This window comes from Dryobates pubescens, chromosome Z (genome assembly GCF_014839835.1).
Source record: "Dryobates pubescens isolate bDryPub1 chromosome Z, bDryPub1.pri, whole genome shotgun sequence".
Classification (NCBI taxonomy): domain Eukaryota; kingdom Metazoa; phylum Chordata; class Aves; order Piciformes; family Picidae; genus Dryobates; species Dryobates pubescens.
The window spans coordinates 114,055,494-114,079,129 of NC_071657.1; the positions used below are offsets into that span (position 1 = coordinate 114,055,494).

The 23,636-nt window shown below is 43.2% G+C and overlaps 1 protein-coding gene across 1 annotated transcript; it reads right to left on the bottom strand.

The window, feature by feature from the left end:
- Positions 1 to 3,015: 3,015 nt before the first annotated feature.
- On the bottom strand, positions 3,016 to 23,402 carry DHTKD1 (dehydrogenase E1 and transketolase domain containing 1). The gene is made up of 17 exons (XM_009900262.2): positions 23,235 to 23,402; positions 19,602 to 19,757; positions 18,658 to 18,869; positions 16,813 to 17,007; positions 16,272 to 16,541; positions 14,759 to 14,930; positions 12,952 to 13,150; positions 11,792 to 12,104; positions 10,678 to 10,762; positions 9,894 to 10,033; positions 9,407 to 9,557; positions 8,088 to 8,194; positions 6,859 to 7,023; positions 6,455 to 6,537; positions 5,054 to 5,223; positions 4,461 to 4,546; positions 3,016 to 3,880 (listed from the first exon to the last, which is right to left on the bottom strand). Exons 1-17 carry the CDS (start codon positions 23,386 to 23,388, stop codon positions 3,779 to 3,781), a joined length of 2,760 nt encoding a protein of 919 aa, XP_009898564.2. The 5' UTR covers positions 23,389 to 23,402; the 3' UTR covers positions 3,016 to 3,778.
- Positions 23,403 to 23,636: the final 234 nt, after the last annotated feature.

The window sequence follows — 23,636 nt, forward strand, 5'->3', positions numbered from 1 at the left end:
ACCCCCTTGCGCGCAGGCATCGCTCCGGACTCCTATTCCTGCCCCGAGGGGACGGCGCTACCGAGGAGGTAGGGAAAGCAATAGCGCCGCTCCGCTGTCTCCTCCGAGGCGAAGGGAGCGGGGTACGAGGCTCGCATGGGAAATAATCACCACCATGAGGCAGATCAGGCTGTCAGCGGACAGCCACAACTGGAAAGGACCCGTAGTAGGCCGTGTACCCAGAATGCTCTGCGAGCGCTGGGGAGGAGGCGGCGGTGGTTGTCGCCCACGGGCTGGCGAGGTGTTACCTCGGCGGTGCATCGAGGTGTTCTTACTGCCCAGCGGGTCCTTTCCATCGGAAATGATCTTTAAGATCATTACCAAACTCATCTACAACTTCTGTCCCTGTCTCTGCATCTCGAGTCACACTACCTGTGCAAGTGCAATCACCCTTTCTGGCTCACAGCACATAACGCCTCGGTTTTATTTTCATGTCCCACAAAATTCTGCCCAAGGACAGACCTGCAATGTTACCACTCACACAACTTGTACATCATCTCATCTGGCTCTGTCCTGAATTCCGTTTCCTGCACACATAGGAAACTTGCTCACTGTCAAGCAGCACCCTCATGGGTTTTTGAAATTTGTTTCTCCTTTTTTTAAATACTTTTTTATTTTTCCAAAAGAATTGGCACTCATGCAGCAAGAGCCCAGTCTGCGTGCAGAGCACAGCATAGCACACAGGCTGAAAACAACCAGTGGTGTTTAGTGTCTTCCCCAGTGACACGGTGGGATCAAGTGAACCCTCAGCAGGTTTACAGGGGACACCAAGCTGAGTGGTGCAGTTGACACACCTAAGGGAAGGGATGCTATCCAGAGGGACCTAGACAAGCTCCAGAAGTAGGCCCATGTGAACATCATGATGTTCAACAAGGCCAAGTGCAAGGTCCTGCACCTGGGTTGGGTCAAGCCCCAATATCAATACAGGTGGGGAATGTACTGATTGAGAGCAGCCCTTCAGAACAGGACTTGGGAGTACTGGTGGATGAAAGCTGTGTGGATGAAAACTGAAGCTGGATGTGAGACAGCAATGTGCACTTGCAGCCCAGAAAGCCAATTTTATCATGTGCTGCATCAAAAAGAGTGTGGCCAGCAAGTAGAGGGAGGGTATTCTGCCCCTCTACTCCACTCTGGTGAGACCTCACCTGAAGTGCTGTGTGCAGGTCTAGGGCCCTCAGCACAAGAAAGAGATGGACCTGTTGAAGCAAGTCCAGAGGAGGTGACAAAAATTACCAGAGATCTGGAACCCCTCTCCTGTGAGGAAGGCTGAGGGAGTTGGGGTTGTTCAGCCTGAAGAAAAGAAGGCTCTGAGAAGACCTTATTGCAGCCTTTCAGTACTTAAAAGGGAGGCTGTAAGAAAGATGGGCCTGCTGCAACAGGACAAGGGGTGATGGTTTTAAACTACCAAAGGGGAGATTTAGACTAGGTATAATGAAGACATTTTTTACAAGGGTGGTGAAACACTGGTACAGGTTGCCCAGAGAGGTGGTAGATGTCTTGTCTCTGGTAACATTCCAGGTCAGGTTGGACAGGGCTGTGAGCAACCTATCTATTTGAAGATGGCCCAGATTGCTGGAGGGAGTTTGGACTACATGACCATTAAAGGTCCCTTCCAATGCAAGGCATTCTATGATTGTATGCATCCAAAATTGGTGGGAGAAATGGCATTAACTCCTAACTCAGCAAGTGCTAAGACTTGCTCCTGGTATCTGTTAGCCATTGTGGAACAGCAGTGTTCTGCAGGCCATCTGCATCAGCAGTACCAAGGAGAGCTGTGTTGGAGCCACAGCTTCCCTGGAGGGCTCCATGGCACAGCAGTGCTGGCCTGGGGACATCTTGCTGAGTAGCACCACAGAAATAGCTGAATCTGCTACTGGGAAGATAAGCCAGGCTCTGAATACTGGACCATCCTTTATGTGGTTAGATAACCAAACCTGCAGAGCCTGTGTGCAGGTGGTGCAGAACAAGGTTTGGCTCAGGCCACATGAAACTCAGCATACTGGGTATGCTTTTCTTCCTTTTTGTGTATTGTCAGCATGACAGAAGCGTGGGTTTATGTAATCACCAGCTTGGAGTCAAGGCTGATGATTGTGCTTTACAATCTCCTTAGCTACAGCTGCAGCCAAAACAACGTTACTCCTTGGCCTCCTTTTCCTACTTACTGAAGTGGAGGTTCGCTGTGAGCAGAACTTTTACTGCACCTGACCTGTTGGACCTAGATGGGGTGAATCTATCTAGAAAGGACAAGAGGGCCCTAGCACTAGCGTTGGTAGGGCTCATTGGGAGGGCTTTAAACTAGGTTTGAAGGGGGTGGGTGGTGAAACCAGTCTCTCTGGAGAGGAGAGAGAGGGACATAAACTAGAGTTAGTTGAGAAATCAGCAGCCCAGCTGAACTGCATGTACACCAATGCATGCAGTACGGGTAACAAACAAGAGGAACTGGAAGTCTTGGCTCACCAGTAACACTATGATGCAGTTGCCATTACAGAAACATGGTGGGACAACTCACACAACTGGAGTACTGCACTGGATGGTTACAAGCTCTTTAGGTGAGACAGGCGAGGGAGAAGAGGAGGGGTGGCCCTGTACATTAGGGAATCTCTTGATGCCACAGAACTCGAGGTAGAGGATGAAAGGACTGAGTGCCTGTGGTTTAAAATCAGAGGAAAGGCTAACAAAACTGACATCCTGGTTGGAGTCTGTTATAAACCACCCAATCAGGATGATGTTGCTCTTACTTGGTCACAACTTCAGCTTTCTTCCAGCAAGATTGTGGCACTAAGGATCACTGAAGGAAGTAAAGTCTCAACACATGCTTGAGAACTGGTGAAACAGAACAGCAGCCTGCAACTGGAAAAGAGGGTTTATTAAATACACTTCTCTTTGGCTTTATTGATGAGAAGCTGCACATTCCTTGTCAACACAGTAGACTAAACCAATGCAGAAGACTGAATACAACCCTAGGATTAAGGAAAACAAAAGAAAATAACAAACCAGAAGGACAATGAAAAGAAGACCCTCTTCAGGCTAGCCTCTAAAAACTGGTTCAGCCTCAATAAAATATGGTTTGAAAATATGGCACAATCCCTGCAGCAGGCTTCCACTCTGCAAGCTTCATGTGAAAGCACACCTCCTCCTGGCAAGAGAAACAGTGGTGCCTGAAGCTTTCAGGAGCCATCCTGAAGCTCTTCTGCCACCCCAGGAATTTTGCTTTAAGAACTACTATGTTGAGAAGAGCAGCAGTAGCTGCAACAGATCCATTCCTGGTACATAGGAAAAGAAAAGAGAAAATCCACAACACTCTGTTATAGAAATGGCTCATTCCCAGGCATGGGGAAGCATTTATTGAACCAAACAGCACTAACACTTCTGTGGAGAGAAACTGTCCCCACACATGCATTACTCCAGAGAACTGTCAGGTGCAGATAAGTAACATGTTACAAGGTACTTTATAGCCACCTCACTGATCTGCCCCATGAACTGGATTTTTTTTCCCACTCTTAAATGATGTTTTGTAGAAAATACTAGAAGAGAACAAGAAGTATTTAGAGTAAACAGGCATCAGTGTTCATTTTCAGGTGTTCTCCTACATGAAAAAATAGCTTCATCGTTACAGAACTTGTTCCAAATATTTTTTTCCATTTTGGAGAATTAAGAGTCTTAAGGGTCTGGGTTTTGTTCTTCTTCTCAGGAGGAGGCACCAAACATGGCTATCAGCAGAAGTCTGTCCATTGAAAACTTAGGTAAATGTGTTGGTAAGAACATCTTCCTGCTGCTGGTGGTGTAAGGTTCCAATGCCAACTGCTGGAGCCGGTAAAGGAGGTCTACTCACAAGACGGAGCTGAAATTTGAGTCAGGAGGAAATGATTAATGAGGTGCAAGCACAGGACTGTACCTTGAGGTCCTCTGATGCCATGGTGACAACTGCTGTCATATACTGGGCATTCCCAATTGGAAGTAATGCAGGAAGTCATCCTCCATCTCCCAAAGGCAATGTCTCCAAGAACATTTTAGTGCATGATCCTTGAGAAACCTGGTCTAATAGGACATGTCCATGTCCATAGCAGGGAGGTTGGAACTAGATGATCTTTAAGGTCCTTTCCAACCCAAACCATTCTGTGATTCTATGATCTGCCAAAGTGAATGACAGCTTTGCAATCTCCAACTACTCACTCTAAGCATGTTGTTTCCCATCTGGGATCTTTCATCATCCTGTCTATTTTGACCAAACACTAGATAAGAGAAAGCTCCAGCTCATCACCACTAAATAGTGCTGCAAAGAACTTAAGTAGCTTAAATTAGAAGACACATTTGGTTATTGCATCAAGATTAGTTATTTTGTAGAAGCACCAGACAATTTTGCATTCAAGGAGAACTTAAAACTTACTTTTAAAAACTAAAACACCATGGGGACATCTTACCTTAACCCCCAGCTGCTTTTCAAACCGTGGTGACACAAAGGACCATGGCCCCATGTTCTGTGGTTCTTCCTGACTCCAGATGAAGACTAAAGGAAGAATAAGAGTACATCACAAACACACTCAGCAGCTCCAGAAAAACAAGGTTTTTTTACTTTTGTAGCACCTCTACCTTTTTTGTTTTGGCACTAACTTTGAAATGAAGGCTTTCCAGGCTGAATTCCCTTGCAACCACAGCTTGCTGAAGTCAAACTAAAAGGATGTCCACCATTAGGGTATACAGTGGGCAGATTCTGCTTTTCTACTGCTATTTATCTGTTTAAAAGACTGGACTGCAAAAACTAATGCAGGAAATGCCCCAAATGGTTCACTCTGACTTTCACTAGTGCTTTATGGAAGCTGACAATGGCCAGGAGACAAGTTCTTTCAGCAGAAGTGGTAAACATTTGTATTATCCCACCTTAGAAACACTACAAGTACAGGGGGAAGTGCAAAAAGGAAAAAGCCACTACAAGTCTTCATCCTAAAAGGCAGGCAACAGATCTGGTTCGGTACTTCAAAGAGTCTAGAAACACAAAAGTTGAAATCTGGCTGACCTTTCACGTGGCTGTATTTGCTCAGCTCTTGCTGTAGAGCTTCCAAGGGGAAAGGACACAGTTCTTCAAGTCTCAGAATAGCTGTATTGTGCTGTTTCTCTCCTAGTGTCTCTCTCTGCTTCACCAAAGCATAGTAATGTTTACCAGAACAGAAAACCACCTGGGTGACACTAAAGGGAAAAAAATTAATGTTTCTAAGTTCAGTGTTTTAAAGAAACTCTGAACAGAATAGTTTCAGCCTTCAAACAAAAACAACCAGCAACAACCAGCCAAACTTTAAAGACAACTTTGAGAAGTTAAATTGATACCCTCGACCATCTTTTCTCTTCTCTCTTCCACTCCCTCCCACCTCTCTCCCACTCCCCTCCATCAGGTGGCAGAGCTCAGAGGTCCTGTTTCTTCAGTAATCCTGGGAAAGTTACCTTTCAGTGGGATTCATCTCTCTCATCTAAAATCATCTACATCATCTAAAATCATCTTAATCATCTAAAAATTAAACACCTAGTTGAAGCAAGTCATCTGTGTGGTCTGTACAAAATACACCAGAGAGGGACAGAAGTATCTCCAGAGGACAGTTCTGTTCCCTGCCCAAGACTGCTTTCTGGAGATATGCAATGCCCTCCAGCAATCAGAGAGGTCTTGGCTGCCTAACCATACTGGAGATAAACCTCAGCAGAGATAAACCTCACCCCTTGTGCATCACCATCTGATTTTAAAAAACCACAAGATGCTAAAATGCTTCTAGCCTTTCAATTGTGAATGAGGATGCAAACATCAGGGATGCTGTCAGACTCTGATAATACTGGGACAAGGACCAGACAAGAACCTTAGGAGGGAAAAAAACATGGGACAGAACTGCCCCTTGTGAACAGGATTCTCTAAAACACCTGAAGGGATTGAGACAGACACACACCATTTATTACTACCCTAACTTCACTTCATCAGCTCAGGTGTTTCAACAACAGAGCAAAAATTCTGCATCTCTTTGGCAGCCAAGTCTAGCTGAGGGCCATCCTTGTCCATGGTAGGGAGGTTGGAGTAGATGACCTGTGAGGTCCCTGTGCGAGCCATTCTATGATTCAGTTAACAGCTGCTCCTAGTGACTGTGAGCTAATGGGTATGACGCAGAGTAGCACCCAACAGATCAGTAACTATGGTCACAGCCTCCCTGTGGGGACAAAGGATGAAAGCCTGAACGCTTTACTATTATGCAAAGAGATATAACTACCAACAAATAAACAGATGAAAAGGAGAGAAACAAATAAAACTTTAAGTTATCCAGCATAACACAATGTCTTCCTCTTTAAGTCACCTCTTTCATATTACCTCAAACTTGAGCCCTTAGGCAGGAGAAAGGGACAGGACATCCTTTCTGAGCTCTTCCTCTGAGAAAGGAGTTACCTTTTAGGATCTACAGAGGAGTCACCAATGACAGGCTTAAATGTTGTTCTTGGAGCCATTTCTTGAAAACTTGATACAGCAGCCTGCACAGGGGAGAGTTGGAAGTTACAAAACCTTGCTGCCTTTTTCCTTGGGCCAGTTAGGAATGGATAGAGACAGAGTTTTCTAAGTACAAAAGACACAACCTTCCCTCTTCCTCCCATTCCCACTCACATGAATGAAAGGTAGTATGGTAAGATTCTCAAGAAGACCACCAGACTCTGAATCAACTCTACATCTACCTCACGTCCACCCAGCTTTAATCCTCAACCTACCCTGCCCCAAACAGACAAAGCCCCATCGATCTGACCCCAAAAGAGAGAGAGGAAAAGTAAGAAAAAGGAGAAGATAGTTTTTCAGCTTACAGGTAGTCTGAGTAGCACTTTGGGAGAAGCAACAATGAGCGGTTTCCTGAAGTTTCGGACCATTTGCCGACGGAGTAAATGGAAATATTGTGCTGGGGTGGTGGGATGCACAACTGACATGTTGACCTGGTCCCCATCAACTCCTTCTTCAGAGCTGTCACACATCTATATCAGGGGAGCACAGCAACACCTTGTCAAGAAGCAAGCAGTGAGCCAAATACAAGACAGAATCCAAGCACACGAGCTGACTAGAATGAGAAGAGCAAATATACCAATCCAGACACTGCAATGGAAGAACAACTTCAAAGAAGAAATGGCTTTAGCTTTTGACTGCTAAGATTGTATCTGAACTGCTTCCTAGCACACAGTAACCAGGGCATGACAGTTTGAATTTTTCTAAGAGTGGAGAGGTCATAATTCCATCGGAGTGACAGCGCCTGTGTTGCAAACCCCTCCTTAAGCCACTCCTCAGATGCAAGGGCTTTCATTTACTTACTACAGTCATAAGGGCACAACAATGGATTTTTTTTTATCCCTTTTTTGGTAAAAATGTGCCACAGATTTACTACCTGATATTTCATAATGTCCAGCATTCAATTTGTGTGCTTTGCGCCTAGTGGACAGATCTGTGGGTGGTTTGCACAAGATGGTGGCTGCCTGCTTCAGATGCCAGCCCTCCAGGTATGTTCTATTAGAAGTCTGCTATTTGCAGTTCAGCAGTTTTGACTTGCTACTGGACTCACTCTGGTACAGTGATGTTGCTGAGGAGGAGCATCCAGAAAACAGCAGGAAGTAGTGAAGCATATCCTACCAAGGCTGTCTGCAGAAAGCATAGGGCCTCTGCAAACACCATGCAGATCTCACATTAGGAAATTCCATGTTCCCAGACACTCACTTGGGCAGGTGACAGAGATGCAAGAAGAACAGCAAGCATTTATTACAGGGTTCAGTCAGAGTCTTGCATCAGAGCTCTTGTGGCAGCATTCAAACAAAACCTCCTTCCTCACCATTTCTAGATCAACACATTCTCATCACAGTCCCCTTTCTTCCTCTAATTTCAGCCCAGCCCATTCCTATCTCATCATGATAGATGATACTGGTATGCATCCAGCTTCTGATGTCACTAGCAGGTACATAAAGAATGGGGCATTTTGTGGCAAGACTCCCAGAGCATTGATTTCCAGTGCTGTGACGGAGGATATGTGAATCTGAGATGGGTGGTGGAATACCTGTAAGAAGCGTTCCATCCGGCAGGATGAGTGCTCTGGGCCTGCACCATCATAGCCATGGGGAAGGAGGATTACTATCCCACTCTGCAAAAGCCATTTGGCCTCACCTAAAAACACACAAGGAGGAATAAAATAGTAATTTCCACAGGACATAAAGCACACCCTCCCCCCCCCCAAAAAAAAACATAGTACTTTGCATGAACTCCACAGGAAAAAAAGCCTAGTTGATTTCCACACCATTAAATACAACCCTAAAACCTGCTACTGGCATTTAGCCACAAGATTCACAACATGCAACATTATGCACAAGATGACCTGAAGTTTCTGACATTACCATATAACTTTGGGCTTCCACAAATCATAAACTTCTATGTGAAGCATGTGAAGCAGTGAAGGTTTCAAATCATTCCCTAAACCACCATTGTATGCAAGAATCCTCTAACAGAATTGTCCTCTTAACTAATAGGCGTGCTCAAAGGTAACTCTCTTCAGTAAGAAAGTACCTGACCTCATTGCATATTTTCTGTGTCCCTTGTCATTTGGTCCTGTGCAGGTGTGACCCAGGGAGCATCCTTTAAGGCAGTTCTAGCTAACATGGCAGTACTAGCCACAAACTAGTTCCCCTGGGCTCCACCAAACCTCCTATACTATTTAAGGGATTACAGTTAAGCCCTAAAGGTAATTCATCTCAGCATGAACTATGTGTTGAGGAGGCGTGGGATAAGAGGGCCTCTGAATTTCCATTTATGAGTACAGAGAAAGTGCAGAGGCCTAACAGAGGCTAGATGCCAAAACTCTGGACACTTGCCTACAAAGAATCCCACTCTAGAAATCCATCTCAGCATTATCTCAGCATGCTCCAGCTCAGAGAGGTCTTTTGCCAGTATCTGAGCACTGAGAAAACAGCAAACTTAGAGGATGATTTTAAGGCATTGTGGTAGGCTTGTTTGTTTAAAATAATCACTATTTTCTTTCTGCAATGCTTCAGGAATTTTTCAGATACCTCATGAAGGAAAGATACAACCTAAAAAGCTATCAACTATTTATATAAACAGTAAAATAAATGGGGGGAGAGGAAGAGAGGTCATTAATATAATCAAGTGTCCTTTTGGAATGACTCGTCTTCCAAGGGTGGGATGTCTTTCATTTTAGATAGTCCTCAGAGAAAATCTCCCCAGAAGTCAGGCAAAGTCACAAGACTTATTGAGAAAATAGAATTCTTTTCTCAACATGTTACCCTTTGAAAGATGAAGGATTTGCTAAATATGTGCCAGTACAAATGATTCATTTTTAAATATATTAGCTCCTTGTACACTCACCTCCAGAAATGAAAGTGTCAAATATAATCTGGGCTCCGTTAAAAAAGTCTCCAAATTGAGCTTCCCAAATTGGCAGTAACTTTGGGCTCTCAATACTCATTCCATATTCAAAACCAAGCACAGCTTCTTCAGACAAGGGACTGTTACTCACCTAACAAAAGGAAATTATTGGGAGGGTTGGGTGAGGAAGATGACAACCCAGGGTTAAGAACCTTTGGAACCAGGCACATCAGTGCTAGGTACACTGAGGACATGCACTCCTAGAGGCAGCTGATGGTCACCTCATTCTTTGCTTTCGAATGAAGACACTGAGAGGAAAAGAATAGCAACTGATCTCTCCAGGAAAAGCAAACTCCCCCCTTATTAAATTTGTCAAGTTTTTACATCTGTATCTGTGCTGTACCAGAATATGTCTCAGCAGCTTTAAAATATATGTTCTGTTTCAGCACAGTTTGAAGAAGGTTGTCTTGTGGATCACAGAACCTACCTCTAGGAAACCTTTCTGGTCTGGGGACATATGATTCAGAGGAATGTAGGTATCATCTGTCTCTTGGCAAACCAACATTGCATGTCGCTGGCTAAAGGTTCCTCTGCCAACATCTTGTCCACTTAGTCTGATATTAAACCCTTGCCAAGCAACAAACAAAACACTGGATCAGCAATTTGTGTGAAAAGAAAACATGTAGGACATCATCTCCTCTATTCTAAAATGTTACTTCTCCTGTTATGTCTCTTCTTGGCTTTCCCCTCATCAGCAACGTAAAATCTGATGGAATTCTTAACCAGAAGTGGCTCCAGCTCACAAGCACAGAAATGTTCAGACATTTCTCTTTTCTCCTCTTTGCAGCCAAGAGTTATTTTGTGGTAAACGGTTCCATTTACCAAAGCACACTGCAAAAGATATACATTCTGTACCATAAGTAAATGGAGATTTGAATTCATGCTAGAGAGGAGGGGAAAGAAATAGTAGCATGAAACACACTAAGTATTTGTGAGGCCCCACTGATGTCAGCTGCATTGCTTATGTGCTTAGCTCCATGCACAAATGTTCTGGAGGAGTTGGAAGGAGCAACAACTCCTTGAAGACATCTAGTACACAGTCTACAAATTGTAGTGGCATACAGGATTCCTATTTACCTTCTCTGCATGCTACTAACGCAAAACCAAATTGTCAATTTATACATCATATCAATCTTTAGAAACATCTAAGCCTAATGTTATACTTTATTGACATCAGAGTAAATATACTCTGCCATCCAGTTGCTTCTTACCTTGACTCATCAGGGAACCAAAAGCTAAAGTTTCAGCTGTTGCCCAGTCCAGCTTTGTTCCTTCCTCCATTTTTTGAACTCTTGACTAAACACATAAACAACAAGCAGAAGTTACTATTTTGCCTTTTTCAATCTGTGGCACAGATCAGTGTTAGAAGCTAGGAAAAAATAGAACACTAGACAGAGAAATGCTCTGTTTCTGCAGCCAGATTAGGTTGGTTTGGAATACACATTGTCTTGTTTCAGCACATCCTGAAGAAGATTGCCTTGAGGGCCACAGAACCATGGATAACCCCTGTGTTCACTTACCAGTCAAGACACTGTGGAATGACAAATTAGATCATAGTCTGAAAATAATAAAGACCTTGACAGAGCACAAAGTATACTCCTGACAGACTCCTGGTTCATCTGGTTAGCAGTGACGGAAGATACTAGGTCTAAGTATTTCAGTCTCCAGATAAATGATCATACTCAGCAGTGGTGTTCTTGCTTTGGGCTGGGAAGACAAGAACGCCAGTCTTCTGAACTATTCAACTCAAGGCAATAGGGCTGCCAACTAGACAGCTGCACATGGTCATCATTCATCAAAGGGAAATGTTCACAAATCCAAACCAGTCCAGTTATCACACACAAACTTATGAGCCATCAAAATCTGTCAGACTTGGCCACATGTGCGTACTTATGTTTCTGTATATAAAATATAAACATTCACTGCTGGTTTTAGAAACTGTGTGCACAATTACCAAGTTCCTGACTCGTTCTCTCACAAGGTACTCATTATAATCATAAGGTACATAAATGACAGTAATTTTTCATAGTAGTTTCCATTATTTGTAAAAGTTAAAAAATGTATTTTCTGTAAGCTTTTTTCTTCATTGCAAGAGAATATTGTTGACATACCGAAATTATATGGTCATATTTAGGGGAGGGGGCATGTCTGTCTTCAAAATTGAAATAAAAATGGCATAATCTTAGGCCTGAATAAGAACAAGCTGCTTTCCTAGAGAATACTACATTGTTCTTTACCTGGCAGCCCTGCTGCATTTGGAGTTTTTCCTGCAGCAGGTCACATCTTTATGCAGTAAGACTAGAAGCATCATTACGTTCTACTGACCTGTGCATAGGTCTTCAGAAGATGGCTGTGCATCTGGAGTTCTTCAGGCACCTCTACAGACTTGACTCCGATAAACTGCAGAAGTGGTACAGGCATACCTGTGTCCCAAGTGGTGATTTTAGCAGAGGGCTCGACGAAGCCTTTCCAGTGAGCCTGCAGGTTGGTAGGAGGTGGACTATACAAAGTCATGTTGGCAAGATGGTCATTCAACTTAGAATAGTATGCTGTCTTTATCTCAGACACTTCAGCCTCAGTCATGAGTCCAGCAGCTATTAGGTGTTCTGCGTATGTGTCTGGGATACTCTTACGGGATCTGTCAGAGAGGGAATCAAACCCCATAGTCATTAAGCCTGAAAAGTGTCACTGTAGAACAAGGAAATCTCATCTTACTACTGTTGGTACCATGGGCAACTAAAATAAATGATGTCCTGGTGCATTGCATTCATTTGTAGTATTTACTGTCCTGGCATTTCCAGAACAACAAAAAGTCTCTTGGATATCTGCTCTACAGTCTTTTTTTTTTATTTAATTAAAAAAGTGCTTGCAGTTGGCAGGTACAGGTTAAAGCAAGTCAAACCCCACTCCTAGTCAGACTGATTTTGTGCTACCATGCATATTTTCTTCAGACAAATGAACTGTAGGACTTCAATGTTAGCTGAGAACCAAGCCATCCATTCCATAAATGCTTCACCTAAAACAGTAGAATTCACTGGCCAGTAAATTTTATGTGCATTCTTCTTTGAGGATAAAGATAAATTCTGAATACATAAACAATGACTAAGTCCCTGCTGGAACCAGTAGGACCAGACAAAGAAAACACAAATATCACAGTGGCTTCCTGCCCATTCTCCCACATGATCCCATTGGCACACAGAAGACAACTTTGCAGTCTTATTACTACTGATCATGAATATGAAATCCAAGGTCTATGTGCAAGATTGTTCTCTAGAAGGCATCGAGCTGCATATCCAAGAACCAGCATTAGTGGTTACCTTCAGGTCAAGGCCTGCTGACAGTGTGGCTGCAGTTACATAAAGACTTGTTGGTAAGCCATGGGATCTTCATTATGACTTCTATGACAGTAGCAGGCAATACTGAGTTGGTACAAACACAAGTACATTTTGGGTTTCCCCATCAGGGGGTGTTAAAGGTACCATTACCTGATGATTTTGTACATGGTGGGGTTGGTGAAGAATGGCTCATCAAGCTCATTGTGGCCCCACTGCCTGTAGCACAGCAAGTCTACTATCACATCCCTGCGGAACTGGCGTTGATACTCGACAGCCAGTCGTGTGGCACGGACAACTTCTTCAGGATCATCCCCATTCACATGGATAACTGCACATCCAACAATTTTACCTGCCCAGAGATTCAAAACAACATCAATAATCACATCCAAACCCTTCCAAAGAAAGGGGGATGCACCAACTCTGCTGCAAACTACAGACTCATCTGAAGTGCATTTAACAACAATAAATCTATAAAAGATGCTCTTTGTGATAAGAGCAGGGGTACGGTGTAGGAGTCTTCCCTGAGACAAAGGCAACTTGTTGTGTTTGTCACCAGTTTGAGCACAAATTCCTTGGCAGCACTAAATTCCCAGAGGACTTTCTATACACAGTTCCTGCATCTCATTAATCTGGATAGAAGTCTGCAGGGAATAGGAAAGAACTATTTGATCACTTGTCTTTCAAACAAAACCTGAGTTTTGTTTCCTTCTTATACTAATCTGTCATTACTATGAACTCCTACAGGCTAGAAATAATCTTCTCCTTTGTCAGTAGTCATTCCATCCACTGAAAGAAAGATTCTATTCTCCAGACAGAAAGATCGCTTCATTAAAAAGAACACTGTAAAATTCAAACATCTTAACACTGTCTCCTTATAAGACAGTTTGGGTGCAAATCTTCCCAGCAAGAGAATGCTGCTGCTCCTGTGCCTTATCCTCCCAAATTCTGGGAAATTAAGATATTCAGCCATTCCTAACCCACACCAATTTTTTTCTCTATAGTAAAATCCTGAAGCTCACATGGATCACACACACCGCCTTACTAGCCAGAAGAAAGAAAACTTAGAATGCAGGGGCAGGGGGAGGAAAGAAAAGAAAAGGGAAAAAAAACCAAAACCACCAAAGCAAAAAACTTCCCACAACACAAAACCAGCCCAGGGAAAAAGTAACAATAGCATAGTCTATCTACCTTATTACCTTATCAGATTGAACAAATCTACCTGTTCAGTTTGATGAAACTATAAGACAAACAAAAACACTTGATGTCATCTTGAAATCATGTATTAGTGTATTTTTAATTATAGGAAACACACACAATGGAACTAACTACTACATCTCTGATCTTGCTGATTGTAATACACTTTATCACTAGGAAAGAACAGTCCAAAACAGAAGACTTCTAGTTTAAGCATAGAAATGGCATGAGCCTCATCTTTCAAATACAAGCTCAACAAACTCACTTGACAACAAAACAGAAAAATAAAGGAGTATCTGACTTATAAACCTTGCTCAGAAAGCACACTGGAATGACTGTGATTAAATTTAACAAGACAGATTTCAAATACATCTATTATACACTCTATCACAACACATTTTTAAAAGCTGTCAATGACATGGAAGAAATGAGATGAGTAATAAAGACTTCACATTAAATCTTGCAAATATTTTATTACATCCTGTAAAAATGTGACAAGATTTTTTCCTCACTATTTAGTCTTTGCCATAAAGCAGATGGGAGAGGGCATATTTTTAGCATCTGAATTTTTGCTAGTGGCAGGTAATAATCAATAGTAATTTTCATTTCTACTCTATCATGAAAATGGTGCTATATTAATCTAACCCCTAGAGTTGGTAGGAACTTGCTATAAAAAGCCCATAGCAAAGCAAACATACACACTGGAGTTGAAAATCCTTTCTGACACAACAGGCAACCTCCCTTCTGATTCAACCATACATACCAATATCACTGCAGTACAGAGATGATCTTCCTCGCTCTGGGGGAGTGGTATAGCCTAGCTGGTTATTAACAATCAAATGGATGCTACCACCAACTCTGAAATGTGGTAGATTAGAAAGGGTCAGTGTTTCAGGAACAATCCCTTGCCCAGAGAAAGCAGCATCACCATGAACCTACATTAGGGAAAAAGATGGAAAAATCTCATTAGAAAACACTGGAGAAACAGAAAAATCAAAATCATAACTCATTAAGCAAGACCTTTTAAATTAAGTAGTTAGAAACATAGAATCAGTAAGGCTGCAAAAGACCTCTAAGATCATCAAGTCCAACCATCAACCCAACACCGTGATGCCCACTAAACCATGTCCCTCAGCAGCACATCTACACAGCTTTTAAATACCTCCAGGGATGGTGACTCAACCACCTTCCCAGGCAGCCTGTTCAATGCCTGACCACTCTTACAGTGAAGAAGTTGCTTCTAATATCCAATCTAAAACTCTTCTGGACAAACTTGAGGCCTCTTCCTCTCATCCTGTCACTAGTTACTTGGGAAAACAGATAGCTTCAGTTGGATCCACTTCTCCCTTTCAGACCACTCTTTTCATGGTTTGAGAGTTTACATAGCTTTACTGCTCACACAAAGTCATAACAGCCAAGACTTGTGTGTGACTGCCTGATGTAACTGGAATTCACCAATCATCTCTTAAAACTGACACACCAGAGCGTAGGTGACTTTGCGTTCCCCAAAGTTGGGGTTCTCATTTTTAAAAAATGAGAACGATAAGGACTTGCCTCATGTTTTCTCAGTAGTTTGTATTCTCCTTTTTGCTTTCTCTCAGTATCCACAAAACATTTGTTTAACTGAAACATGTTTTCACTTCTATCTGTAGCCTCCTTCATGTTTTTTACACTTCAGATGAGAATAGTTCTGCCCCAAGGTACTTTTACTCCTGGCTTTAAAAATGTTTAAGAGATTGACTCATTTGTGTTTCCAAGTTGAATACAATACAAGAAAAGAAGATTTATCAAGGAACTATTGAGGATTGCCTCTACAGCTATAAAAGACAGTTCAAAGAGCAAAAACTGATTTCAGCAGATTCTTAAACAGTACCAAGATAAAATAACAAAATTTTAAATCCTCTTGCATATTTTGCAACATTGTTGATAGCTCTTCTCCAAACTCTTTTAATTTAGAAGGCAGCTAGCAGTAGTGGTTTAAATGCAAAAGTGGGCTGTGAGGAAAGGCACACATATCTCTCTAAGCAGAGTATTATAAAAATAAAGGGTATCAATCAGTTCTTCAGCAATCTTAGAACTGGAACTGTTTAAATGCCAAATCACATATGCCACCTGGAAATCTTTCTTGTCCTCCTTCTTCTCTATAAAGGGGATCCCAGATCTTGATATACTACATTAATTCAATTTTGGTTGATTATTTCTGCATACACCACTTCTCTTCACATGCTAGTCTGGGAAGTCCTATAAAGATCAGTTTGGTATTACAAGCAAAATACCTGCAGGCAAATAACTTTGTCCCCAGGCTGCGCAGAGCTCTCTGGGGAGTAATCTCCATCAAGCAGAGTCTGTTGCCTTCCTCGCGTCTTGCCCACAGCCACTGGATTGACTGCTTCTAAGTGTGAGGGGTTAGGTAGCAAAGTGACGTGCACAGGCCTGTGGGAACCGAAGTCAAGATCTACAGAAGATGTCAGGTGGGAGAGAACATCCCCAATGGCTGCTGAATTCTCTGGAAACTCACTCAAACCACGCATCTTACGGAACATGAGCTGCATGGAAACAAATTTGGTTAAAACTTCTTTCCAATTCATTGCCATACTGAAAGAAGAATATTTACTGAACTGTATGCTCTCCTAGTCCTGAAATTACAAGGATGCTTATGGTAACAGCGCATAAAGCCCTTCACTAGAGTTCTTCTACCAGTCTCCTGCAGACACATGCACACAGGTAACCTTTTTATTGCTCCAGCATTTCCAATATGACAAGCTTTGGTAGTTTTATTTTATTTCAAACCAGGCATAAAGATTATAAATCTCTCACCTCAGGTGGCAGCTGAAGTAAACCAGTGAGAAGATTAAGTCTTCCACGATGAGGCATTCCAATAATGATATCTGTCACACCACTGTATGCACACATTTTGAACAACTCATGGAAGAAACCCATCATACTCTCTGCTCCTTCGCCACCATACCGCTTCACTGTGGCAAACTTTGTGGCTAAGAAGCGATCAAACTCCTATTGAAAACAGAAGAACTTCAGTATTAGGCTATTTTAAGCAGCAATCTTCTGTTTATAAACTTGAAATGCAATTTATGTTTGTACCTTCAAAGTCTCAGCTCAGCCTTCACCCACACAGTCCGAGACCAAGAAATACAGCACCGGAGCAATTCGCAAATTCCTTGATAGTTTGCCTTGGAAATCAAGGAATGGTCTTCTTCTACAGTATAAACCTGAACTACCCTAAGATGCAAAGTGCTAGAGAAGCAGAGTGTTTCATTTTGATAACTGTTAGACACAGTCCTTAGTACACAGGCAGAGGAAGGCTTGAGAGAAGGAAAATAAACAAACCTATATTCACTTTATTTTCCTCTCACTCCTCCCACTTCATCTACTCCTAAATAGCTCTCATAAGTCGCAAAGTTTTGGAAGTGCTGAAGTGTCTGTAGTGTTTTGCAGCTAACAACTGAAAATAAATGAAGTCTGTAACTGAGAACCAACTTCTGAATACATTGTAGTTAAGCAAAGTTTAGTGCTAAGGATTAATATATACAAAACTATTCATATAGAAGCGCCTTTTTTTTTGCCTGTCGGGATTGAATTCAACACTTTAAGTATAGTTTTGGTCATATTGAAATTAAAATAGGGTACATCAGAGTCCCAATTTCAACCTCCTGTGTCACTGTCAAATTCCTCTAACTGCCAAAGAGGCAAAAACACAAAATGTGCCATATACTTCCATGTGGTCATTGGTAAATATTACACTTAACACTTCTTCCACTTGTAAAACTGGAAACAGGGACACTTCCACAGATCCTGCTCTTCTACCTTTCTGTCCTTCTGGATAACATGGGGTGAAAAGCAGTGAGGGTGGGAAGAGAACATTTTTCACAGTATAGATGCATTAGAATACATTTTTTCTATACATTTTGCAAGTACATAAATCTTTCACTTCCTTACAGAGTGCATTGTACAAAGGTTCCTTTGCTGAAAACCAGCAAAGTTAACTATATTATACAGCAAACACTCAGTCCAGATCTGTCCTGTTCTCCCAAAACCTTGAAAGATACATTTTGAAGCTAGTAACACAGACTAACGTAAGTCTGAAAGGGAAACACAAAACGTTTACAACAGAGCACAAAATTTCATAGAGCTCTGTCCAAGGTAGCATTCCCAGCGGTAACATTTAATATAAGCTGTCATATCATTAGCCTAAGAGAATCTCCATTTTGAAGAGTAGATCTGTAGGGTCATAATTTGTGTTGCCAGGTGATAAAAGAATATATGTTACAAAAGGTGATAAAGAATACATGTTACAAGGATATATATTACAAACAGTCTATGTTCTATTTAGTTGTAAAAGCCTTTAGAGTTCAAAACAGGCTGGAAATATTTTCCTAGAAATAATTTCCAAAGTAGTCAATCCAAATTAAAAGGTTTGCTATTTGTTTCAATAACAGCTGCTAAGTAAATTCAGCAACAACCTCCACTGAGATTTGTGTATTCAACTTTTTCAGGTAAATCTTTGCACTGTTTCCTTTTGCACAGTGTGAAGACCTTTCAGGATAAGCAACTGTTCTTTTGCTGCATGAACAACATCTAGAACAGCAGAGGACTCATGACAGACTCCACAACTCTATTACAATCCTGCAATAGTGAACAAGGTACCTGGGACTCCAACATCAGTTTGCACAAGTGTTTTTTCTCTTCAGGTGTAAATGCTTCTTGTTTTAGCTCTTCGAATCTTTTAGTGAACCATTTTCTCTCCTCCAAAGCTGGAAGCTGGCTTGTTTCTATGGAAATATGCCCGCAGTATATATGGTCAAGGTAAGCCAACACATCCTCTAGGGAAGCTTCTTCTTTTCCCATGTTTAGAAGCCCTGGCGGGAAACAGATATTATTAGCTACTTTGGGGAAAGACAGGAAAACACAAGACCTATACTGTTGTCTTGCAATTACGCTAATATTTTAAGAGTACAGTTTCATGTCTTGTTTCCTTCACTTAAAGACAAAACTCAGGAATATTTTTCTAAGCACAATTCAGTGTTATTAATACAAGAGTCTCAGGCTTATTTTTAAAGTGCTCAAAATGCCTTTGTGGAATGAATGTCACTGTTTCTGTGACTTAGCATAGCATTCAGTATCTTGTGGTTTCAGTCCCAGATGCATCACAAGTAAATAAGCATCTGTTTGGCAGATGGAGAAAATAAAGCACAGAAAGAGACCCTCCTTTGTTAAAGGCCATAGCAAGTGTTCAAGAGATCTGAGAAAAGCCAAGTCTTGACTTCTGGCCTTGAGCCCTGGCAGCTTCACAAGTATTAAAAGTACTATGGTAAATCAGAATGTTACAGCAACAGGAGAAATTAATGTATAACCTCAGTAGTTTTAAGAATAAGTAAAAATTGTTGTGGCTTCCAAAGGTGCTAGAAGGTCACCAGCCATCCATTACACGATGATTTCTCAACAAACATAAAAGTAGGCTGAAGCAAACAATTTTCTGTCCAACAGTTCATTACTGATTGAACTGCCACTCAATATTTGACTCTTACCCAGCAGACACAGCCACTCAATCATTTCTGAAGACAACTGCTATGATAAGACTTCAGACTTACCTGTAGTAATGAGAGGCCCTTGAAGAACTTCAGCTAACTCTTGGATTTCAGGTACCATGTTCATAACAGCTTGGCCAGAGTACAATGGGTTTATTTTGGCTGCTTTGTGGCCATGTTCAGCATATGCAGTTATTAAACGAGCAAGAGCATGGTCAACTAAAACCAAAAAGAAAAGAGAACAGTAAGACAAATGCTCACTTTCAATCCCTTCTGAGCACCAACACAGTAGTGTTCTGTCCATTGATAATCCTCAAGGTTCTGTCTGGACAGATAATTTTTCTAAGCACTTGTTTTTACCTTATCACCCCACAACAGCTCCCATCATTAAGTCCTAAATCTCCTCACTCATCAAATTTTCAAGCACATGCATGCTAGATTTCTCCTAAAGCTTCCCTTAGATTTAGACTCCTATAAACATACGCAAAGCTACTGAATTTTTACAGAATCACAGAAACATTCAGCTCAGAAAAGACCCTTGGGAAAACCATGTCCAACCGATAACCCTAGTCTACAAAGTTCACCCCTAAACCATATCTCCAAGCACCACATCTAAATCTTTAAACACATCCAGGGCTGGTGATTCAACCAGCTCCCTGGGCAGCACATTCCAGTGCCTGACCACTCTTTCTGCAAAAAAAAATTTCCTAATGTCCAGTCTAAACCTACTCAGTCACAGCTTGAGGCCATTCCCTCTTGTTCTATCATTAATTACCTGTGAGAAGAGACCAACACCAGCCTCTACGCAACATCCTTTCAGGTAGTTGTAGAGAGCAATGAGGTCTCCCCTCAACCTCTTCTTTTTTACACTGAACAGCCCCAGCTCACTCGGTCATTCTTCATAAGATTTATTCTCCAGGCCCTTCACCAGCTTTGCTGCCCTCCTCTGCACTTGCTCCAGCACCTCAAATACCTCTCTTGTATTGAGGTGCCCAAAACTGAATAATAATGAATAAACAATACTTGAAGTGTGGCCTCACCAGAGCTGAGTACAAGAGGACAATCACCTCCCACCTGCCTGGTACCAAGATCAGACTGATAGGTCTATAATTTCCTGGATCCTCCTTTCCTCCTTTCTTGTAGGAGGGTGTTACATTTGCTACCCTCCAGTCCATTGGGACCTCCCCAGTTAGCCAGGACTTCAGGAAAGTGGCTTGGCGAGCACATCTTCCAACTCCTTCAGCATCCTAGGGTGTAGCCCATCCAGCCCCATGGACTTGTGTGCACTAAGCAGCACAGCACATCACTGACCGCTTCCTCATTTCTTGTGATGACTTCATTCTGCTTCTCTTCCCTGTCACCTAGTTAATGAGGCTGGGTGTCCAGGGAACAGCTAGTTCCAGTGGTAAAGACTGAGGTAAAGTAGGCATTGAGCACCTCAGCTTTCTCCTCATCCTTAGTCACTATGTTTCCCTCTTCATCCAATAAAGGATGGAGATCTTCCCTAGTCCTCCTTCTGTTGTTAATGAATTTATCAAAACATTTTTTATTATCCTTAATAGCTGTAGCTAGGTTGAGCTATAGCTGTGCTTTGGCTCTCCTAATTTTCTTCCTGCATATCTCCACTAAATCTTTATAGTCCTCATGAGAGACCTGTCCCATCTTCCAAAGGTTTCAAATCTCTTCACAACAGGTGGCATGTCCAACTTCACAATGGCATAGTACCAGTGTGCAAAGTCTTATTACCGCAAGACAACTGAAGTTATACCACATGCTTCTCTGTGCCTTGCTGGAATGACAGGAAGACAGAGTCTCAACACTTGAGGTCCTACAACCCCAAAACACGTCTGTGTCTGCTGGAGCCACAAGGCAACAGCATGTGCACAAGCTGAGACAGACATACTAAAAATTTAACTATGTGAACTTGTTTTCCAACAGACATCAGAAACATGCTGCTGCAGACATTTTGTATTGAGGTAAAAAAATGATCAACATTAACAGAACTTGACCAGCTGAAAGGTTGTGCACACGACATTACTGTCATTGAGCACATGCCACAGTCAATAAATTGTACACCAGTACAATATATTTGCAAGCACAATCTGCTACGAATTAATTCTATGAAACAGTTTATAATGCATTTCTAATGGGAGGAGGGGGTGCCCTAATGAAGCTGCAGTGCTGACATTTTCCAAAACAATGCAATTTCTGAGACCACTTCACAAAGTTTTTTCTCTGACATTCGTATTTCCATTGCCAGCAGCTGCAGCTGTTATGTTCACACAGTCAGCCTGTTTAAAACAGGCCCTTTTCTCTAAGGGGTTCCACAACAGAAGAGTATAGCCTTAACATCTCCCACAACACTCTCAGCAAGAAAGCCATTTAAAGCAATATTAAAAATCACAGTATCATAGCATAGTAGGGTTTGGAGGACACCTCTGGAGATCATCTAGTCCAACCTCCTTGCTAAAGCAGGTTCACCTAGAGCAAGTAGCACAGGAATGCATCCAGGTGGGTTTTAAAGATTCTACAAACTCTCTGGACAGTCTGTTCCAGTGCACGCTCAGTGTCAAAGGAAAGAAGTTTTCCCCCGTGTTCCTGTGTTCTAATTTGTGCTTGTTGCCCCTTGTCCTGTTGCTGGGCACAGCTGAAAGCATTTGGCCCCATCCTCTTGACACTTGCCCTTCAGATATTGATAAGCATTGAGATGATCCCCTCCCAGCCTTTGTTTCTCCAGGCTAAACAGCCCCAGTCTTGCCTTGTGGTCCCCTCATCACCTTTGCAGCCCACAGCCGGGCTCTCTCCAGTAGTTCCTTGTCTCTCTTGAACTGGAGAGCCCAGAACTGGACACAATACTCTAGATGTAGCCTCCTTAGGGCAGTAGACAAGAAGCAGAATCTCCCTCAACCTGCTGGCCACACTCTTTTTAATGCGCCACAAGGGCGCATTGCTGCCTCATGTATTGTAAAAATATATTAAGCGGACACTACTACTTCAGGATGGGACTCTATGTCCAGCACCTAACAAACCAGTTTCACTCTTGCTTCTGTGAGGCAGGATCAATTCCTACTGGAATCTCCAGAGGTGTTAATGTCGAGATGACACCTCGAGTTTTCTGCCTGAAATTATTTTTCTGCGCCACAAAACCAAGCTAAAGGCCACGCAGTTATTGCTACAGTAAACTGATCTGCACTTAGCTAGTTCAAGCGGCATACCGAGCAGTAAAACTCTACAAGAGCACATCGCTGAAGTAACTCCAGTAGTCGATGCGCTCACAGTCACTTCGGCCCGTGGAGCTGTACCACATACCAGCGGGCTTTCCGGGGAACCGAAGAGGAGGATTTTGCAGTCTCAGCCCCCGCAGAGCTGAGGGCAGGCTCTGCCCTACGGCGAGAGAAAGACAGCCAGGAGCCCCGGGCAGTGGCGACGGCTCCGGACAAGAGAGCAAATTATAAAGCGCCTCAGATCGACGCCCTCGGACTTTGGGCCCCCCCCTCAGTGCTCAGTAGCCGTCGCCGTCCTGAGGTGAGTGTGGGGCTGCCGAGCAGAGCCCGAGCCGCCGCAGCGGGAACCCAGGCTACCCACAAGCCGCGGCGGGACCAGGAGCCCCTCTGCTCCGGGGCAGCCCCCGCCGCCCTCCCCTCAGCCCAGCGCAGCCCCTGTGGGAAGTGTGTTGTGGAGGTGAATGTGTCCGACCTGCTTTGCCGCTCGCCCCAGCGCCGCGCGGCTCTGCCGCTCGCCCGCTCTCCGCTTTCCGCGGTTTGTAGCCATAGACACCCCGCTCGGTGCGGTACCAGCGCCGCAGGCCGACCCGCCACAGCGCGCAGCGAACCGCGTTCGCCGCCGCCATGGCCGCCGCACTGCCGACCGCCAACCGACGGCCCCGACGACGACGACGCCCCCGCCACCGCCCCCAGCCAGGGTGGAGCCGCCGCTTCCCGCCCCGCTCCAGCTCCCTGAAGGGTGAGGTGGCGCTGGCGGCTCCAGGGCTGCGAGGAGATAGTCGAGGGCTCAGCCGCGTGTACGTACTTTAATTCGGAGTGTCCAGGCTGTTCCTCTGAACTTTTCCTCCATTTCAGAAGTACATTGAAGTGTCTT

What these genes read in the sequence shown, in the direction of transcription:
- DHTKD1 (XM_009900262.2), bottom strand. Translation starts at nt 23,388, where the DNA reads ATGGCGGCGGCGAACGCGGTTCGCTGCGCGCTGTGGCGGGTCGGCCTG. An exon ending in AACTGATGTTGGAGTCCCAG is followed by an intron (nt 17,008 to 18,657) that starts GTACCTTGTTCA and finishes TGTTTTCAATAG; the next exon opens with GAGTTTGATCGCTTCTTAGC. An exon ending in ACCATGTACAAAATCATCAG is followed by an intron (nt 12,105 to 12,951) that starts GTAATGGTACCT and finishes CCTCTCTGACAG; the next exon opens with ATCCCGTAAGAGTATCCCAG.